At 32.4% G+C, this 21,252-nt stretch overlaps 1 protein-coding gene across 20 annotated transcripts in view; it reads left to right on the plus strand.

Moving 5' to 3' along the window:
* PMCA (plasma membrane calcium-transporting ATPase 3) overlaps nt 1-21,252 on the plus strand; it is a 93,532-nt gene that overhangs the window by 65,077 nt on the left and 7,203 nt on the right. For 8 of the 20 annotated variants that reach the window (XR_013878992.1, XM_080158502.1, XM_080158501.1 and 5 more), the window contains 11 exons: nt 2,767-2,862; nt 3,353-3,680; nt 4,156-4,229; nt 6,190-6,390; nt 7,298-7,699; nt 8,150-8,387; nt 9,903-10,075; nt 10,635-10,702; nt 12,135-12,218; nt 12,909-13,059; nt 18,339-18,407. Coding sequence is in view for 13 of the 20 variants with exons in the window: in XM_080158502.1 (XP_080014628.1) it covers nt 2,767-2,862; nt 3,353-3,680; nt 4,156-4,229; nt 6,190-6,390; nt 7,298-7,699; nt 8,150-8,387; nt 9,903-10,075; nt 10,635-10,702; nt 12,135-12,218; nt 12,909-13,059; nt 18,339-18,407 (1,884 nt within the window). In the remaining 7 variants the exon portion in view is untranslated. Of the gene's footprint in view, nt 1-2,766; nt 2,863-3,352; nt 3,681-4,155; nt 4,230-6,189; nt 6,391-7,297; nt 7,700-8,149; nt 8,388-9,902; nt 10,076-10,634; nt 10,703-12,134; nt 12,219-12,908; nt 13,060-13,901; nt 14,104-18,338; nt 18,408-21,252 lie in introns of all 20 variants that reach the window. The other 12 variants (XR_013878993.1, XM_080158504.1, XM_080158509.1 and 9 more) reach the window with 3 other exon arrangements.

Raw genomic sequence — 21,252 nt, forward strand, 5'->3', positions numbered from 1 at the left:
AAAATTCTACATAGGTTTTTTTTAAACCTTATACAATGTTGTATTACTGCACCGTATTCGTTTGTTATTTCAAATGTAGAATAGCTTATTATTATATAGATCACTTCAATTTCCAAATTGACTTATTTGTCTGTTCAAATGTCATTCAAGTCTCCATATCTTTCAATTTAAACTTACTAAAAATGCCACTTTCTAATATGTCTTAATATTAAAAAAAACCTAAAAGTTTTGCAAGTTAAAAATTGTTTCTTAGTATGTTTGGTGTAAAATTAGAATGTAGAAATACTCTTGCAAAGGCACAGATGTCCTGTTTTAAAACACTGTTGGTATTACGATGCTATTCACATTTTAGTCAAATTTTTATGTTTATAAAAGATTTAAAGAACGAGAAATTTTATCAATTTAAAGGGACAATTATATTATACTTAAAATAACAGAAAATTAGGAATTACCATTAATGTTATAAGTAGTCATTAAAGTATTTTTGAAGCAATTTGTTTTTTAACTAGAGTATGAGTTTTTCTAGCCTAAAAGATGTAAAAAGGATGCATGGGCTTGCATATAAACATGCATGTGCTGTGCGCTTAATATTATTTTTAAAAAACTATCAGTAAATTGACCACAGACTTAAATATTTCGACATAATGATCTATTTTATGATAACTTATAAACATACAACTTATTTTCAATTGCCTTATCGCTAAATCTTAACTTACATAGATTAAACTAAAAGGTTTATCAAGATTTGACATAAATTTTTAAAAGATTAACAACATTTCATTCAACATAAATATAGTCAGGAGGTTAAAATTATTAGAATGTAAATAAACTCTTTATATATAGCTGAAGCTCCTTGTATACATCCAGCTTAATTAAATAAGCAGAATATTAATATGAAAGGCTGAAATATCCTAATAATGTAGTTGTATCCATGTAATTAGACAAGTAGGTCCAAATCCTTACCTTATATACTCCAGGCTTCCGATCCCTCTAAATTATTCTCCACAAGGGATAACATTCCGAATTAGATTGCGGATTAATCCGCTAATTTTATTTGCGAATTGAAGATGAAAAGCAGATATTGACAGCCGGTAGAAAATCGGCTATAAAATCAATGTTTTTATTATCATTAAAAATCAGCTGGGTGTCAACTTTTGCTTTTCATATAGCTATCTTAACAATTTTGTAAATCAGTCAAACTTTGGAATTATGGCGGCTTGGTGTCTGCTGCTTAGTCCTGCAGAAAAGTAATAACCAAAGCTAAATATTACAAAAGATTTTTTTTATATAAGATATTTTTGGCTCCATTTTAAATATTATAAATTTTCCTTGTATCTTTTTTTTAGGTTTAGGCTTAGGACCTTAAATAAGTATCTTTCATAATATTTTTACGTGATTTGATTTACCAAAAGACCGACTTCTGGAAATCTAAGAAAAGTGTACAGTTGCTCTGTCTTCCATCCCTGATCTCAGCTAGTAATTTATCTTCCACGACTCGAGTACAACAGGAATAACTTGAGATTGTATTAAGATTTCAAAATATTCTCCAGGAAAACCTGAAATTTTAATGGTAGACGATTATGTTATAGTAAATGTTTCAGAGCAGAATTTTAAACTATTTTTAATTTTGAAGATTTTTCATTCTATAGACATTGTTTGTTAATTTCACATAAAGTAAAAAGTTTTAATATTTACAGTTTTGGATTCACTATCACCTTAGGTATTCCCAACTAGTCAACGAGAAATAAGTTGAGCAGCATATAAAAATTTGAATAGTTAATTATGCTCCGTATTATAGACAGCTTTCCTTTGATATTAAAATAAATTTTTTTTTATAAGATTAATACCAGTTTTGTTAATCCTGAGTGGCCGAAGGCCCGATCTAACAAAACTGGTATTAATTTGATGATTTTTATTTAAATATTTGTGGGGAAATGTCTTAAATACGATGCTATACATGATTTTTCAGTATGATTCTAATCCAGCGGATATTAATCAGTTTCGAAGCCATACTGAAATAAAGGTTTATTAATACCTGCCAATATTAATTCTCGTTAACTTTTGATAACTGTAGCAGTATTTATTAAAGGCTTGTTTATATAAAAGTTAAAATTATTTTACACATAAAACAGGACTAAAAAATAACAAGTTTAACTATTCCTATTGCTTATTTTTCATTTTCCAAAGCTTTCATCTTTATTAATTTGTTGTAATGAGTATGTTGTTCATACCAGAATAAGATTTTTTCTTACCCCTTCTTTTATATTTTGAGTTACATATATTTTCTTATGAGCATATCTTATTATCTTTATATTATTATTATATTCTCTTTCATTATTGTTTTAATAACCATCAAACCAATGACAAACCTAGGACAATGTTTTGTTTGGTGAAAAAAAAGAAAACAGGACACATTTTAAATATTTTCTATGCGGCTACTATGAGCTGAGAATTGTGTGCATGCTTGGGGTCCAGCTGGAGAGTGGAATAATTATTTATCGCGTCGTATTATAAACAGCTTTCCGCTGATATAAAAATGAACATTATAAGATTAAAACCAGTTTTGTTAGATCCGAGATGCCGTAGGCACGGGCTAAAAAACTGGTCTTAATCTTATGATTGTACATTTTTATATTCGTGGAAAACTAAATATAATGCGATGTTATAGATAATTTTTCAGTAAGGCTGAGAAACGGTTCTAATCCACCGGATATTATTCGGTTTCGAAGTGATAGTGGAATAATAATGTTGCCATGTTTATTTCAGCAAGAGAGTGGGACCAGTCTTCCTGTGCAGATAGGCAACAAGACAGAGTGTGCTCTACTTGGATTTGTCCTGGATCTGGGGGTTGACTACAGACAGGTACATATCCACCATTTTATTCATTAATACCTATTTTTACTAATGAGGGACTTCCAATTTTTAACATTTCCATTGTATTTTAATATTTTAAAGTTAGGGTGCTTTTCAACCTATTTTTAATAAACATCTCTTTCAATTCATTTTGTCTCTTGTAAAAGAGAATTGAGCAATATTACACCTACAATAGGTATTAGGGGTAGTTTGGAAGTAATAAATCAAATTTTTAAAATATTTTTGGCTTAAACTAATCTTAATGTTCAGCCGAATCATACCTATATATAAAGGGAATAAGCTTTACACATTTTATTTATTCTATCTATGACTTTGACTGATAAGGTGACTGAAATAATTTTTTTATCAATTTGTTCGAAGAAGAAATTATTAAAATCACTTGCAAAAACGTAACCCCCTTGACGAAAGCGGACGAATAAATACTTAAAATTAAGAATATAATTTTAGGATAAGATTTAGTAATTCGCATCTATTTTAGCTGAGACGCGAGATGCCAGATACAAGATTTAAGAAAGTGTACACTTTCAACTCCGCCAGAAAGTCGATGAGCACAATTGTCCCGATAGAGAGCGGAGGCTACCGTGTGTACACCAAGGGAGCCTCCGAGATAATCATGAAGAAGTGCAGCTTCCTGCTCGGGGACGGCGGCAAGGTTGAGAGCTTCACCACCGCCCACCAGGATAGGCTGGTGTCGACAGTCATCGAGCCCATGGCCAAGGACGGGCTCCGAACAATATCCATCGCGTACAGGGACTTTGTGCCCGGCAAGGCGGATAAGAACCAGGTCCATTATGATCCTGGAACAGGTAATAGTTATTTATTGCATCGTATTAATACCAACTTTCCGCGGATATAACAATGTAAAATTATAACATTAAAACCAGTTTTGTTAGCTCCGAGATACAGAAGGAACGGTCTAACAAAACTGGTTTTCATCTTACAATTGTACATTTTTATATTCGTAGAAAACTGGATATAATACGCTACTATGCATAATTTTTCATTATGGCTGAGAACCGGTTCTAATCCAGCGGATATAAATGGGTTTCAAAGCCATACTAGAAAAATAATTCTAATAACATCAATCAGGCTGGTATAGCTCATCCTAAGAAATAATGAATTTCTTTTATTTAAGACATATTATGATGCCTTAGTAAGAATTAATTGTTATCATCAAAGCAAATTGAAATTACTGTCGAAAACATTAAAGGCAATATTCTCAATTATTTGTCAATTAATCACCCTACCTGAACTTGAGTTATTAATTTCTTGTTTGTTTAGAACCCAATTTTGAGACGATGGGAGAGGACAATGTGATAGCAAACATGACTTGTATCTGTATTGTTGGCATTGAGGTAAATTATTGTTTAGTTATGATTTCAAAGATGGCAGTCTCCCTCATAGAGGCTATCTTAGCCCAGAACCTTCCCTCGCTTATTTTAAAATACATTGAAAGTAAAAGAGCGGGGTTCTGGGATTGTTGTTTTTTGTGCATTATTGTTTTAACTTAGGTTAGGTTACTTTGAATATAGTGTAGCCCCACAAGGTTAGAGCATCGCATGTATATTTCCCTCAGGAAAAAAAAAACAGTAAGCACCATTAAGAAGATGAAAATAAGAACATAACATATTCTTGTCTTAATCATTACAATAACTGTCCCATCAAGCAAGATAAAAAAGCAAAATAAAACAATAAGACTTATCACAAGAGCATAATCTTTCACTCAGGAAAATATGAAAATTTCATGGCAAACAAAATCAGATTCTGAACATTGAGGATTACCCTGGAGATCCTGAACATTAAGGATTACCCTGGGAGATCCTGTAATTCCTAGAACAACATGATCTAGTACATTTATTTACATTCCAGAATATTAAAAAATAATATTCATAAAGCCTTCTTGAAACAAAGATTATTAGGCACAATTCAAAAAAGTATTACTGACTGTTATTGTTAAATCCCTTACAAAGTTTTTTTTTGTTTTAGATATTATTTTTAATTTGGCTTCCTGTATAAAAAAAAAAGCTTTATTAATTGTCATAGGGCTGATAAAGATAGGTACGATGATAATTTATTTAAAATCTATTTAATTGAACAATCTATTTCATAAAATGTATGTTTATATGTAATAAAAACATTAGTTTATTATAAAAGTTGCATACTGATGAAAACTAAAATGTGTGACAAGCCTGAAATTTTGTAAAGTTGGCACATGAAACCAATTTTTACAGGACAGGTATTCTCCTCCCCCCCCCCCCCCCCAACTCTCCATATCATTTTATTTTCACTTTTATATTTCCTCTCCTTCTACATTTCCTTCTGGGCAAACTTTTTATTTGATCTACACCTTCCCCTTTGTATCTACAGTTTCAACAGTAATTTCAGACATTCTCTTTTTTTTCTGACTCCGTTTCTCTTCCGTCCACCCTTGCCACTGGCTATTTATAGAGCTGTTATTGTTATTATTCTAGTTTCATAGTGACGTAATTCATATTTTCAATATTATTGGATTTTAAAACCGAAGAACTGCTTGGTTCTATATACATAGAATATAAAGTAAAGGAAGGAAGGGGAAGGAATATATTGACAGTCTATGGAAATGATGGACACAAAATTAAGGAAAGGAAGGTTGGGAGTAAAGGGTTGATGAAAGGTAAAACAATAGACGGAGGAGAACAGACTCTCGGAGGAAAAACGGAAGTAGAGTGGGGGGGTGAATATAGTTACGTCAGAGCTTTGTCTCGATGGGGGGGGGGGTGCTAGTTACTGCTGGCCTGAACAAATTATTATTTCTCTTTCAAATAAAGGAAGAGAGTGGCATTTAAGCAAGAGAACAAGGGGGTTTAACAGAGTGAAAGGGTTATTATAAAACTTGAGAGAAATCGTTTGAGGGAAAATAATATTCTTTATGTTAAAGAATACAATTACTTTTTTGGAATAAATGTTAATTGGAACATGTTAACAAAACAGTTATAAAAAAAGAAATACAATTCAATGACAAAAATGAATTTAAAACGTTTTTTTTCGTATATTTAATAGAATAGGTTTAATTTCTTGAATACCAATTTCTGATAGATCTTATATATGGGATAAGAAAATGGACGAAAAATTAATCTACCATTTTTTTATAAATTGAGTGTGATACTTTCCACAAAATCTAGACCCCTCAATTATTCAAGCCAACAAAGTACAGATCGCGTTTTTATTATCTTAAAGGGAAAGAACGATTTACTCCATCTCTCGTTACACTTTCGAGTTTTTTTCATCAGCAAACATTTTTTTATAACATTTTTTACCTGAGATTAATTTGTCTAGGATCCAGTGAGAGACGAAGTACCAGGTGCCATCAAGAAGTGCCAGAGAGCGGGCATAACAGTCAGGATGGTGACTGGAGACAACATCAACACTGCCAGGGCCATAGCCACCAAGTGCGGGATCATCAAGCCTGGCGACAACTATCTGGTCCTGGAGGGCAAGGAGTTTAATAAACGTATCAGAGACCCGCACACAAACGAGGTAGGATAACTTTTCCAGTGTGGCTTTGAAACCGATTATTATCCGCTAGATTAAAGACCGTTCTCATCCATACTAACAATTTTCGACGAATATGAAAATGAAAATTATAAAATTAAATCCAGTTTTGTTAGCCCCGGTCTCCGGCCCTTCGGGTTTAACTGGTTAAATATTTAATTTAAATCCGCTGAAAAGCTGTCTATAATACGATGCGATGGATAACTTAACTATTACAGTATTTCTTTGTAACAGATTAATATCCGCTACATTGAAACCGGTTCAAAGCGATAACGGAAAATCGTGTATCTTGTCGGGGCCAACAAAACATAATTTTTTCTCTTTGAAACTGCTTTGAAACCGATTATCCGCTAGATTAAAGACGGTCTCATCCATACTAAACAAACATGTATAGCATCGTATTACTAACAATTTTCGACGAATATGAAAATAAAAACTATAATATGAAAACATACCTAAATTTTTCCTTGATAATTTTTTTTTCATTGCAGCGGGAAATTGTCTGTAATACGATGCTATATCAATACATTATTCAAATGAGGGATAGCCATTCCAGCATTGGATTTATAAAGAAATATTTGTAGACTTTAAAGTAATCTGGGACTAATCTAGAAATTATTACACCCTTCTCTATCAATTAAAGCACTATTAATAGAATTTGTCACAATGTAAAAATAGTTTAAGTACAAGAAAACAACCAAATAATCTGGCGACGATGATCTAACTTATGTTTTGTCCAAAATTTGACATTGACTTTTGATAGTTATTTATCGATTCAACTTCGGCCCAGACAAAAATAATAATTTTCAAAAATCTTATTTTCCCTGTTTTACCTATGCTTAAATGTTTTACTGAAATTAAAAGTTATTTTATCATTTTTATGTTTGTTTAGGTACGGCAAGACCTCTTGGATAAGGTGTGGCCACGGCTGCGGGTCTTGGCCCGTTCCCAACCCGTGGACAAGTACACCTTGGTCAAGGGCATCATCGACAGCAACATCTCTAGCGGCAGGGAGGTCGTGGCCGTCACAGGAGACGGCACAAACGATGCACCCGCCCTTAAGAAGGCGGACGTCGGCTTTGCCATGGGCATTGCCGGCACCGATGTCGCCAAAGAGGCGTCGGATATTATTCTTACAGACGATAACTTCACAAGTATAGTGAAAGCAGTGATGTGGGGCAGGAATGTGTATGACTCTATATCAAAATTTTTGCAGTTCCAGCTGACAGTTAATGTGGTGGCCGTTGTGGTCGCATTTGTTGGAGCGTGTGCCATCCAGGACAGTCCATTGAAGGTAAACAAAATTCATTCAATATTAATTTCTGTCCTTTAGCTGTAATCCAATACTATCCTAATATATCTTAAATTACAATAAAGGAAAGTAAATTTTATTGCAATTATCGATCTGTATTTAGCATTAAAACATACAGCTTCGAAATCTATATCACCCTGAAAATTATGTATTTTTAACTAAGGGTGGGGTGCAAGCTTCTAGTCAAATGCGCTTATTAGGTCAAACTGTTCTTAATTAGCGCAGTTGACTGGAAGCTTGCACCCAACTTTACGAAAAATACGCGAAAAAAATTACCCCTTTTGTCGAGAACTGTAAAGTTATTTTTAATCATCTAATATTTTTCTAAAATGTATTACTTAGTACCTATTTAGTTTTCCTCTCATTGTTTCTGTAAATAAAATATTTCAATCAATACACGTAAAATTTCTTCTATGTTTATTTGTAATTTAGGCTGTTCAAATGTTATGGGTTAACCTGATTATGGACACACTTGCCAGCCTGGCGCTGGCCACTGAACTTCCCACCCCAGACCTGTTACAGCGCAAGCCATACGGCAGAACGTCGCCCCTGATATCCGCCACCATGGCGAAGAACATCCTGGGGCAGGCCATCTACCAGCTGGTCATTGTATTTGGGATCATGTTCTTTGGAGAACATTTGTTTGATATTGACAGCGGTAGATACGCAGGTCAGTTAATATGTCGTCTTTTCTCATCACAAAATGCGCCTTTCTACTTAAAATGATACCAAAAAACATGTTGGTTAAAAAATTGCAAGATTTAAAGTATATTTTATTTATTTTACTTTTTAATTAGTAACGTTTTCAAAATACATCTGTATTATTCCTAATAAAGCTTTTCCGAAACTAGATTACATATATAGCCCATGTTTTGAGGGAGATAGTTTCGTCTTTGTCTTCGTTATCTATTTCTTGCATATTTTATTTTTTATAAATAGTGGCTGCTGATAAGAAACTAGGGACCCTTTTATAATTTGATTTTGGGTTGGTCTCATCACAAACCAAAATTCGCAACAATCACCTTTTATTTTCGTGTCTAAGGACAATTTTCATAAAAATGCATAAGACATTAAAGTTTTTCAACTCGAGAAATGAAAACTTGGAGAACATGATATGTTAAGGGAAACATCTGTGGCAGTAAAGGGCACCAAGTTATATGATGACGCATAAGAATATTGTGTGTGACGTCCAGCATACAATACATGATATTAAAAGGACTGTCCGCAACAAAAATAAATTTTGATTTTCAAAATCTAATTTGAAACTATTATTTGAAAATATTGACCTCCAATAAATGGTTCCTCCCGCCCCTTTATTTGTTCTCCTTTAGTAGTGGCCTGTGGAGTTTTTGCTTCTATTTTTTCCGCTCTCACCACTGTACTTCGCTGTACGCATAGAAAGCATAGAAGATTGGGTGGCGGCTGTTTCTGGATGGCTGGCCTTTGTATTAGTAGAAAATAAAGCGTCGGCGGGGAGAAAGTACAAGTTTTATGCCTTTCAACTTGAATGGGGCGCGGCGAAAGAAAAATTCTGGAAAGTATAATTAGTTATAGCGGGAGTACAAATAGGCTGAAGACAAAATTTTCAAAGGGCTTTGAATGCGATGTCAAAAATATAAAATATGCCTAAAATTGAACAAAGAACTATACTTTCAGAGTAACCTTTAAAAAATTATAATAAGTTTTAGTTGCGGGGACAGTCCTTTTAAAGCATAAACTTTCATTCATTCTTCACCAGTTTTTACAATATTTTATTTACTTGCTACATTTTTATCAATGAAATATAATAAGATACAGGAACTAGGTACATACACAATCTTGGAAATTTTTCTTTTAAATACAATAATAACTGGAAATACACTAATGATAAGGCAAAATCGAGAAGTATATATTCCTTATAAGTTTATTTTACACAAAGAGAGAACAATGAGCTGGTTATTACACTAGTCCCTAAAGTTTTATAATAACGTTTTCTTATTCGTTGGCTTAACAACTTTGGGGACTTTAATGAATTTTGATTGGTTAGTTTATTAAATTGGTGTTTCAAACGTTTCAACCATTAATTTTGATATACAGTATAGGTACTTTTGTGTATCATCAATTTATTGACCATTGTCTTATCCCTTTAGCTTCCCGATTTTTACACCTTTTTACTGTAATTATTATCAACCTACATTTGTTTCAGACCTCCGAGCTCCACCTTCCGTTCACTTTACAATTATTTTCAATGCTTTTGTCATGATGACATTGTTCAACGAAATCAACGCTCGCAAGATCCACGGCCAGAGGAATGTGTTCACTGGCTTCTTCTCCAATCCCATCTACTACGTCATTTGGATCGTTACTTTCATTTCCCAGGTAAAATTTTAGGTTATATTTACTACTTAGGCCCGTTAAAATCGTCCTATTGATTTGAATCTTAAACGATTATCTTTATAGAAGTGAGGGAGGGGAAATTGGATCTTTGAGTAATTTTAATGAATTTGATTGGTTTAATTTTAATCTACATTGATAATGTTTATTATCATTTCGGATACATATCAACTTATCGTCCATTATCTTATCCCTTTTAGATTCCTGATGAAATGCTAAAATTCTGAAGTTTATTTCTAGTATGGCTTCGAAACCGATTAATATCCGCTGTATTAGAACCAGTTCTAGGCCATACTGAAAAATCATGTTTCATATCGTATTATATCCAGTTTTCTACTAATATAAAAAATGTACAATCATAATATTAACAAAACTTGTTTTAATCTTATAGTTATTGTACATTTTGATAACCGCGGAAAGCTGTTTATAATACGATTGGATAAATAACTATTATAGGGTTGGCTACGTCCATTGGGTTTGTGCTACTTCAACCGAATTTTAAGCCACTTATATGCTGCTTGTTTGAAAATATAATTTTGTTTAGATTGTAATTATCCAATGGGGTGGCCAAGCATTCTCTACAGCTAAGCTTAATGTTGAACAGTGGGTTTGGTAAGTAGTTTTTTTTCTATATATTATTACTACTTTGCTGTTCTGTTGCCTGTTTTAAGCAAAAAAGATCTCTATAACAGGCTATGTGTTACTTTGGTTGTAATTTGGATAAAAAAGTTTCTAGTATCAAGTTTAAAAAGATTTTGTTTCATACCAATTAAAACTTCTAAATGCCTCTGTCGTTCAGTCACACAAAAAAAACGCACAAAAAGTTATAAGATAAAACTAGTTGCTTACTTCACAAAATTGTTTAGAAAAAAACGTAGATATTTTATTTCTTGAAATTGAAAATAAATACCTACTGAATTTTTTATAAAAAAGGGGGGGGGGGCGAAAGTGACACTTTTTGAAACCAAAACTAAGAGTCAACAAAGGAACTGAACTAAAAAAAGGGTTACAGGTCTGAGATTTTGCATGGCAGTTGCTTTATAGGGGTACAATATGGAAATGTGAAGAAACGGCGGCGCAACCGCCGAAAACCGCCGTAATTTTTGTTGCCTTTTCTCGGCGGTTTTCGGCGGTTGCGCCGCCGTTTTTTCACAGTTCTATATTGTACCCCTATAAAGCAACTGCCATGCAAAATGTCAGACCTGTAACACTTTTTTTAGTTGAGTTCCTTTGACTTTTAGTTTTGGTTTCAAAAAGTGTCACTTTCGCCCCCCCCCCCCCTTAAAAGCATTTTTTCCTCTTTACAAGTTGTTATTTGATAGGAATAGTACGGATAATATTTTTACATTAATATTGCAGAGAATTTAACCATCTTAAAAATTTTTCCCCATATCTTGATCATCCTGTAATATAAAGTAGTAAGGGTTTTTTTGCCTGAAACTTAAGCTCTCAACAACTACTGAACCTATTGGGTTCTTTATTTTATGGAAGCTTTACATAGCTCTCGGGATGGTCTTAGATTATATAGATTTAGTCATGGAATGTTTATAGCTATTTATCTGCTCAAAAACAGAGCTGCTAATAGGAATATAAGGGTTTCAGCGGATAGATATATTTACACTCTTATATTGTCAATGTCTTGTGATTTTAGCAATTTCAATCATAGATCATTTGTGTATTTTAGACTTTAAAATAGTGTTTGTCGAAAATTGCCGGATTGTTGAGGGCCACAAATTCTATGAGTAATTTGTAAAGTACAGTAAGACAGAGAGAGAGAGGAGACAATGAGCTGTTATTACACTGGTCCCCAAAGTTTATAATAACGTTTTCTTATTCGTTGACATAATAATTTTGGGGCTTGAGTGAAATTTTATTGGTTGGTTTATTAAGTTAAGTGTCCAAACGTTCGAATCACTAGGTATAATCTACATAGGGGGTTATTTTGTGTATTATTATGGATATATATCAATTTATTGACCATTGGTTTATCCCTTATGATCCCTTGTACATTGTTTCAAGTACAGTGATATAACTTAATATTTAGGTGTATTTTATTCGGTGTGGGAACCCTCGTGTGGCAACAAGTTATTACAACTATCCCCATCGGGTCATTCGGAAAATCTATGGAGTAAGTTTTTCTTGTTTATTTTTCTAGTATGGCTTCGAAACCGATTGATATCCAGTGGATTTTTAACCGGTTCTCAGATATTCTAAAAAATCATCTATAGCATCGTATTACAGACAATTTTTCACGAATATCAAATATTATAAAACTAATGCAAGTTTTGTTAGCCCGGCCCCTCGGATATAACAAAACTGTTTTTAATCTTATAATTTTTCAATTTATATCCGCGGAAAGTTGTTTAAAATAACTCATCCGAACATGTATATTTGTTGGTAAGTTCGAGCCAAGTTAATTTATACATTATTGTTGTTTTAATTAAACGTGACGCCAAAGCTCATAAATACAAAGGTTTTAGTTATTTAATTATTTTATCTAACAAGTTCCTATATTTATTGAATTAATCCTGTTCTTAACTTATCTAAAGTTTCCAAATCTTTTACATCACTCCTTATCCAATTAATGTTAACTATCCCAGTAGATTATACGTACTTTCTAGAATATAAAAGTTTGCAATATTGATTTGATATATTGTAAACTATCCTCACTTATTTTTTAAGTTTAAGATATTGTTGTTAGAAAAAGCTTAAACCAATGTTTTAATTTAGCCCTTGTTTAAAGGTTTAATTTTTGATGGCCTTAAAAAAATTTTGTATCAGCTAATGCTCCAACTAATCTTTATTTCTTTAATTTTAGACTCGGAAGTAATCCCCCCGACATGAGCTCCCCCTGTGTAGTTGAGGGTGATAGTTACAATAATAGTTTCAGCACCCACCACCACCACCCTGTCGTGGGGCGCAGCGGCCAGATCCTCTGGATCCGTGGGCTCACCAGGCTTCAGACTCAGGTAAGGCGCAACATCAGTGTTTGTGTAAGTGCCGTAGGCGTCAAACAATTATGCACGCGGCATTTGCGCGGCATTTTTTAAAAGAAAGGCGGGATTTGCGCATGGATTATAATAACGTGCGACAATTTCCCGCAATTTTGCAGCTCTTATCATTTTTTTTGCTGGATCAAGATAAGAATTGAAAATTACTTTGCTTCAAGAATCTTTGGCAATTATTGATAAATTATATTTTGGGTATTTTGCCAAATATAAGAATAAAATTGTTTTACATACCTATAATTTACAATATAATTTCATTTGGAAGGGCTTTGTATCTATAAATTAGTGAAAATATCCAGTTCTAATCTTGATTCGGCTATCTTAAGTTTGGTATTAGATTAACATCGATTTTATTTTATTTTCTCTTTGTTTTTTTTACTAATTTACTACAATTTGGATGAGCTGTCCAATTTTACTTCAGTTTTTTATTTTCTACATATTCTAAGAGTTTGCGTAGAGTATTTTTTATGTGCTATGTTTTTTTTAATATTTTTAGATAATCGAATTAGGATTCTTACAAAAAGAAATTATACCTATAGGTTGAAGCATAAGTAAAGTTACTTAACTATGCAAATAAAATATTTTTGTTTGGTAAAAATAGTTGCTTAATTCGAGTCACAAGTATTTAGATCTCCTACGAGTAGTCAGTATTAAGACCACGTATGATAAATTATTTAATAAATAAATAAAGAAATTTTAAAGATCACATTTCTTAGGGATTTGGGAAATATTTTTGGAGCCTCTAAAATTGACCCGTTTAAGACTAAAGCCTATAGACCTATAACTATTTCCTAACGTTACAGCTACGAGTAATCAGAGCATTCAAGTCAACTTTGGAAGATATGGAAGAAAAAAGGTCTTGTCACAGCATGCATAGCCTGCGCTCCACGCGTAGCCATCTGACTCGTCCCACATCTGATATATCCTATATTGACGATGAGGACCGAGCCAGGAAAGGCAGCAGCCAAGCAACTAATGGACATTATATTCGGGCTTCAACTCATGGTATGAGTAATAATTACGCTGCAAAACAGCCTATGGTGGTGGAGGCTTCTAGTAACTATCTTAAAGTAGAGGGCGGTGCATATAGAGTACAGAGGAGTAACTCGAGTGCTAGCAATTCTGTTGCAGTAACTAATTCGTCGACCACGACTGCCACGCAGTCAAACAGTGGTGGCAAAACTTCTAGTGATGCTTCCACTCAGAGTGTTCAATCCTCTTGTACTCAAACTGATGATTCTTTTCTAACACCTTCTAGTAATTCTATTAATACTCAAAATAATTTTGGTAGCATGATGCAGCACCCACAGATGGCGCCGCCGAGTCCGGTCCCGCCGGTCCTCCTAGAGGGCCGGTCCGGCTCGGCCGGTGCCGCTGTGTACGGTTTCACTAGAGCAACTTCACCTACCCCACCCACTAGCTATAGTCATGCCATCCCATCGCCCTTTTACCATCCGCCCTACTATGACCCCACCTACTACCACACCTACCTGAACCCGATGCTGGCTACCGGCCTTCCGGACGGTTACCAGTACGAGGTAGTCGTGAGGCGGCCATCCATGGGACCCACAGAGCTGACGGTACCTGTGCCTACTAGTGTTGTTGACCCCAACATGAGACGTCCCTCTGTGGGCCACTACGCCCTACCTCCAATATTTCCCAATCCGCAGCAACTCCAACATTCTCTACCTGGATCATTTGAGTCCAGCCAGGGGCCACCATTGACACCTGTGTACAACCCGAACGGCAGCTCCCAGCAGCAACCATCTCTGCAGTCACCCCGTCACTTTCCCTCGACAATGGCGGTAGCAACCTCAGTGGCGGTAGCAAACAATTCTCCGCAGCCACTTCTTACGACCGTCGGCGGCGGCCTTATCCTGACCGGAGCTCAACCTATTCCGTCAACCACCATTCCCGATGCTTCTGGCCCACATCCCTCCGGCCTTAATGCCCCTACCTCCAACCCGCCGACCGCCATTCCCGGCGGCGAACCCACCGGAGGCAGCACCACCAAACCTATTCAAATTCCAACCTCAGACATACAAAAACTAATTCATGAAACCAGTATATGATTTGCTACACATATATTGATATAAAAGTTTAACTATTGATATTCTAATTAGATTGAGTTGTGTATATACTGTAGAAGAAATCCTTAGCTCGTTGTTAGCACTACAAAGTTTAATGCCAAAGTTTTTATTTTGATCTGGTGCAGTGAAAGTTGTTGTATGTTCTACCCCTTCTCCTCCTCCCTTCACCTCTGCCACCCCATCACCATCCAAAACTCTACTCCCATGACTTTAAGCTAAACGGGATAGTTCTTAAAAACTTTTTTTCTTGATGAAAATGACTTTTGATATCAGATTTTTACCTATTTGAAAACATTAACATATTTCGCAATTTAGTATAGCATCCCTTTCATATTATTTCTAAAATTTTCACAAGGATTCTTTTATATAAAAAAAAACTGACAAAGGATAGGTAGAGATAGCTTCTATGCATTTTTAAGAACTATCCCTGGGTGAGTAGGTTAGACAGTTGCTTTAGGATGGTTTTGGGCTCCACTAACATCATAATATATATTAGAATCTATGCTATTATTATTAGACTAACTTTGTTTACTAACATTTTGTGGTTTTGTATTTACATTCGCATTACTAACATATTAAAAAGAAATAAGTCTCAAAGATACCATCTCATAAGTTTGTTTTTGATAAACAATATCTAAATTCTTCCAGAATCCTGTGAAATGACTTAATTAAGAAAGAAAAGTAAATACACAAATTAGTTATAAGTTTCCCCTATCTAAATATCTCCCTCTCTCATAAAATGGATCTCCCTTTATTTTTTAGCAAAGAATGGGGAAATATTTTTTTGATTTAACTAAAGCTTTTGACAATTGGCTTATAATGATTGATGGAAAATATATATAATTATTTATCAAGAATTATTTATATTGCTCAGGCTAAGTTTTTAAATTTACCAGTGCTCTGTTGCATTGCACAGCCGAGATATTTTATTTTAACATTTTAAACAACTTAAACAACTTAAAATAAAAGACTTTATATTTACAAATGTCATTAGAATTCTAGTTGATCCCATAAAATCTATATGAAAGCAAAAAATAAATTTATTTTACCTCATACAACAATTACCAAAGAAATAAAACATATTATATAAAACTATATATTGGTGTAAATAATACATGAATTTTATCTTGATATCCTATCATATAAAAAAAACTGCTTTAAATACTGAGTGGGTCCAGTTGACAATACCCTACATAAAATATGTATTTTTCTATATCTTCCTGTAAAAATTTGTGGCAAATTAAACATTAGTTTATAATTTAACAAGATTTTGATTGAATTGACCTATGATTATCATGCAGATAACTAAAATGATTAGATATAATTGAAATGATAATAAAAATAATGTGCCTCTCGCGGTAGGATTGCAATTATTAATGGATGCATTTTTATTCTTGGTATTATCATCTGGCTCCCGGCGACTATCGTCTATTATTTGTAATATTAATGAACCTCTAGTAATACAGCGCCTGAACTAACAATTTTAAGAAAACGTTCTCTGTAATAAAAACTCCTGGTTTTGGGGGCATTTGGGGTATTTAAATTTCAGTATCTTCAAAATGTACAGATTTTTTTTTGTCATTTACCCGATTGTCATTTGATTGTTATACAGTCAAATTAATTTTATATATTCCTCCAAGAAATGGTTTCTTTTTAAAAAAAATTGCATGAAAAACGAAAAACAAAATTAGTTTACGGACATAAAATAGAGAAAAATCAGGTTTTGAGTGAAAATGATTACAGAGAATTTGTTTCTTTGATAGGGTCAGGTCAACCACTAGACGAGAGTTTTCACTTAATATAAAAAAAATTACATTCAGGAAGAGAAACTTAAAAACTAAATTTGTAAGCAAAATGAATAATACCTTATAATCTAATCAAAGAGATCACTGGCCGTGGATTCTTGTTTCCCCTGTTCTTAGTTATTATTATTGGCACATGACAGATAATTTAGGCTTGTGTACTGTTAGGTATAAATTAAACAGGGACCAAACAATACATAACAAGAAGACAATAAATTAATCTATCCCCATTTCTTTTATACAGACTTAAGTAGCTGGTAAATAATATGGGGTTAATTTATTGTCTCTTTACTCCCTTTCAAATAAATACATAGACTCTGTTCCAGTATCGCTTCGAAACCAATTATTATCCGGTGGATTTAAACCGGTTCTGAGCCATACTGAAAAATTATGTATAGCAGCATTTTATATCCAATTTTCTACGAATATAAAAATGTACAATCATATGATTAAAACCAGTTTTTTAGCCCGTGTCTTCGGCATCTCGGGGCTAAAAAAACTGTCTTTAATCTTTAATTGTATACTTTATATCCGCGGAAAGCTGTTTATAATACGATGCGAAAAATAACTATTACTCGCCAAGTATTGTATGAATCCTGTTTAATTTTCAAAACAATTATTGTCCCCTGAACACATACTATTTATTTTAATTTTATTTGGCACCAAAACCATTATAACCACCCTTTCAACTCTCAACTAGGTAGCCTAGACATTATTAGTAAAAATAGGGTGGCAACCAAAGAGATTAATTAGTATTATAATTTATATAGATAATTATGATATTATCTACCTACCTATTTTCTATCTGTACCACCACGTGCATGGCACCTTCTGTTTTATCCCCCCATGCCTCTTCCTGTTTTTCTTATCCCCCTTCTCTCTCTCTTTTATCTTTCTATGCTTTATTCTTCCCTTTTATCGCCTTTTTAAAACTCTCTTTGTGTGCCTTTAAATTTATAGTTATTGGTAAAATATAAAGCATCACATTTTTCATCTTAGTTTTGTAAAAAAAATAACTTAATTTAAAGTGACATTATAAGAAGAATTAACTATGTTTAATATGAATATGATGCTTTATATTTGAAACTGACGACTATTTTTCATCTAAATATCTTGGCTACTACTAAGCTTTATTAAACCTATCCACACATTTTATACAAACAAAAACGTACATGTACAAAACATAAACACATTAATTCAGTTTTATGTTTTCTTTTTCTTTTAAATATCACAAATCACAAGATATATTTAAATGGTTATATTTATGTATATATGCATAGTAAAATGATGCCTATGTTTTAAAATTTTCTATGCCTAAACTAAACTAATGCAGCACCCTTGCGTGCAGGTTATAGGCGGGGACCGTCAAGACCGGCTAATTCCCGTGCCCTACTCCAAAAACTCCACGGACCAAGCAGTAAGCAGCAAGCAGTCTTATGCATTTTAACATTATTATATAATCACTGTTCAGTGTTCAGCTTAGTAGTTTTATTTTATTTTTACTTTTTTGGCCTCAGTTCATAATTGGAGTCTCAGTTGAAAAATATATATATATAGGCCTTATATGTGTATTTATATTTTTTGTATAATTTACGGTCTTATTTTGAACGTATTTAAACATTTTCTTTGCAAGTCATATGAATATTATAATTGATATAAGTTTATGCTAAATTGCACGGGTAGAATAATATTTATTATTTTTTTTCATCATCTTTTGCATGTCTTGTGTATACACAGTCACTGTTATTTAGATGTTCGGGGGAAATACAGTAATTAAAGTTTAGATTTTTATGAAAAAAAATTATCTACATTACATATTTTTAATAATCAGAACTTAAATATTTGATTTGATGTTTGTTAAATACATCAATAAATTAAACTCTTGGAAAATTAAAAAACTTTTATTAATTTCAATTTTATATTTATTTGAGTTCTATTTGATTTAAATTTTCTAAACTAAATTTGATTTTATATTTAATAAGAAAAATATTTGGGATTTTGCATGCAAGTAATAAATGTAGTTATCTAATTTGTTTCATCATTTTATCTAAATTAAACAAAATATAATCTTGTTTCGAAATGAAGGACTGACTTTTTGATAATTTAGTGTGAAACAAATTTATTATTTGAAAAATAAGAGCAGGGTATATTTATTTCCCCTAATCCTAATTATCCTTGGATGTTTTTTTATGATATTATATTGGCAGTGGTCTCTTTGCTTTTACATTTGTTTTCAAACAAAATATTATAAAAATAAAGAAGTAATGAAAGCAACTCTCGTCCGGATGGTTAATTATTTTTATTTCATGTTGATATTGTTTTATTGCTATAATGATACTTATACATTTTTGCCTATTTCTCCTATGTACTGGTTCAGTTGTTATTTTTAAACTCCTCGGCAATCAATGTAGATATGTTTTTTGAAAAAAGATATGTGTTATATGTAATTTTTATCATTAATTTAGGAAAATCTATATCCAGATTGTAATATATATATAAATTTATCCTTTGTTAAATTTGAATTATTGAATTTCTAATTTTTCTTTGAACTTACTCTCTGTTTTCCTTCAACCAAAAAAAAGTTGAAAATTAATTTAGAAAATTTCCCGATAAATTAAAATTTGTAAATGTTTTATCTGCATTGAAACCAATTAGATCGAGCTGTGACCCTCTGTTTAAGGTTGAATTAGACATAAAAATAAATGTTTTTTGAGAAACTCATAATTTGTTCCTTCTTGTTTTAAATTCATCTGTACTAGAATGTTTTAAAGTGAGATAATGAAAATGTGTGAGAGGAGTTGTATTAATAGTAAGTGATCAAAACAGGGTTTTCCTTCCACCTCTCCCTCCCACCCTTCCTCCATATAAACCCCTGAAATATTCTTTATATTTGCATGTATATCAAGGCCTTTATCACTAAATATTTATATTTTATCTGAATCAAAAAAAGAATAAAAGACATACACACAAGCACGTGCCAACACAAACAATCACAACCCAACCTTTTACAACAATTTCTCCTAGCCATCCAATTTACATTTATGTTCTTTTCCTTTTATATTTGTTTAATCTAAAATTGTTTGAGATATGATAAATGATCTTCTCTTTATTGTTGAAACTTATGCAATTTATTATGCAATCTATTTACTTGGAGGATCTTGGGTCTTCTGGGAGGTGAAACAGAGGCCTCTCTCCACTCCAACTCTTGTTAATAAACCTCCTCAATTTGATAACTTATTTTTACCGCCACTTATTCCTTTTATCTCTTTACCCCACTTGAAAATTATTTGCTCTTGTTGAGAGCTAATTGCATGATCATTTTTACCACTTGTTACATCATATTATTTATAAATTATGCATTAAAAGACATCATAATATAATAGGCACATTTTATGTTAGAATTTAAATTTTCTGCAGTTATTTTTTTTGTCAAAAGCTTTTTTTCTTGACTTCAGAAATGTTTTAATTAGACATGCTTGCAAAACGTGCTATTGAATATTTTTTTTGATAATCTTCAGCATAAAGTCAGCTTCACTTAAAACAAGTTTTTAATAAACCAAAATTTTATCAAGCCCTAAAACAAATATTACATAGAAACATAATAGAAATGTTGTTTGAAATATTTTTTTAAAGATAAAATAGTTAAAATATGTTGCACTGGTGTGTTTACCCAATTAAGAGAAAATCTATTTATTGATTCTCTAGGACTAATAATGATATAAGACTCAAGTCATGAAATAGATAATTTTCAAGTTCCTTGGTTTAAGATTTTATAGACAATTCACTAGAAAGCACACAGCATCAATAACTAGATTTTTACTTTAACTAGATTTTGTATATTGATAAACTTTATGTAGTAGTAAATGTTAATAATATGTTGTACCATTAAATTAGCTATGATTAAAATAATGCACATTAATTTTCAAAAATTAAAAATGGAAAATATTTAAACTTGTTTTTTATTCAATTGCTTATTAGAATTTTATTTTGTAAAATTATTAAGGAGTTTTGAATAACCAAATTTTTACTATTCTTAGAATATTATTTCTGCATTTATGCTTTACAAGAAAAAGCTAGCTTGCTAAATATTAAATTCTTAAAAGAAATATTACCAATTTGATTGCATGCTTGACTTTCACCAAGCAAGTTTTGTCTATGAATAAGTCTGAGATCAATATAAAAAATTGTTCTCTTTTACAAGTTAAGAAATTTTCATATTTTTCAGTTCTTTAAACATCAAAGAAATGATTATTTTCCATTTC

The sequence above is a fragment of the Acartia tonsa genome, chromosome 4 (assembly GCF_053477335.1).
Source record: "Acartia tonsa isolate MP-2025a chromosome 4, ASM5347733v1, whole genome shotgun sequence".
NCBI classification, from domain to species: domain Eukaryota; kingdom Metazoa; phylum Arthropoda; class Copepoda; order Calanoida; family Acartiidae; genus Acartia; species Acartia tonsa.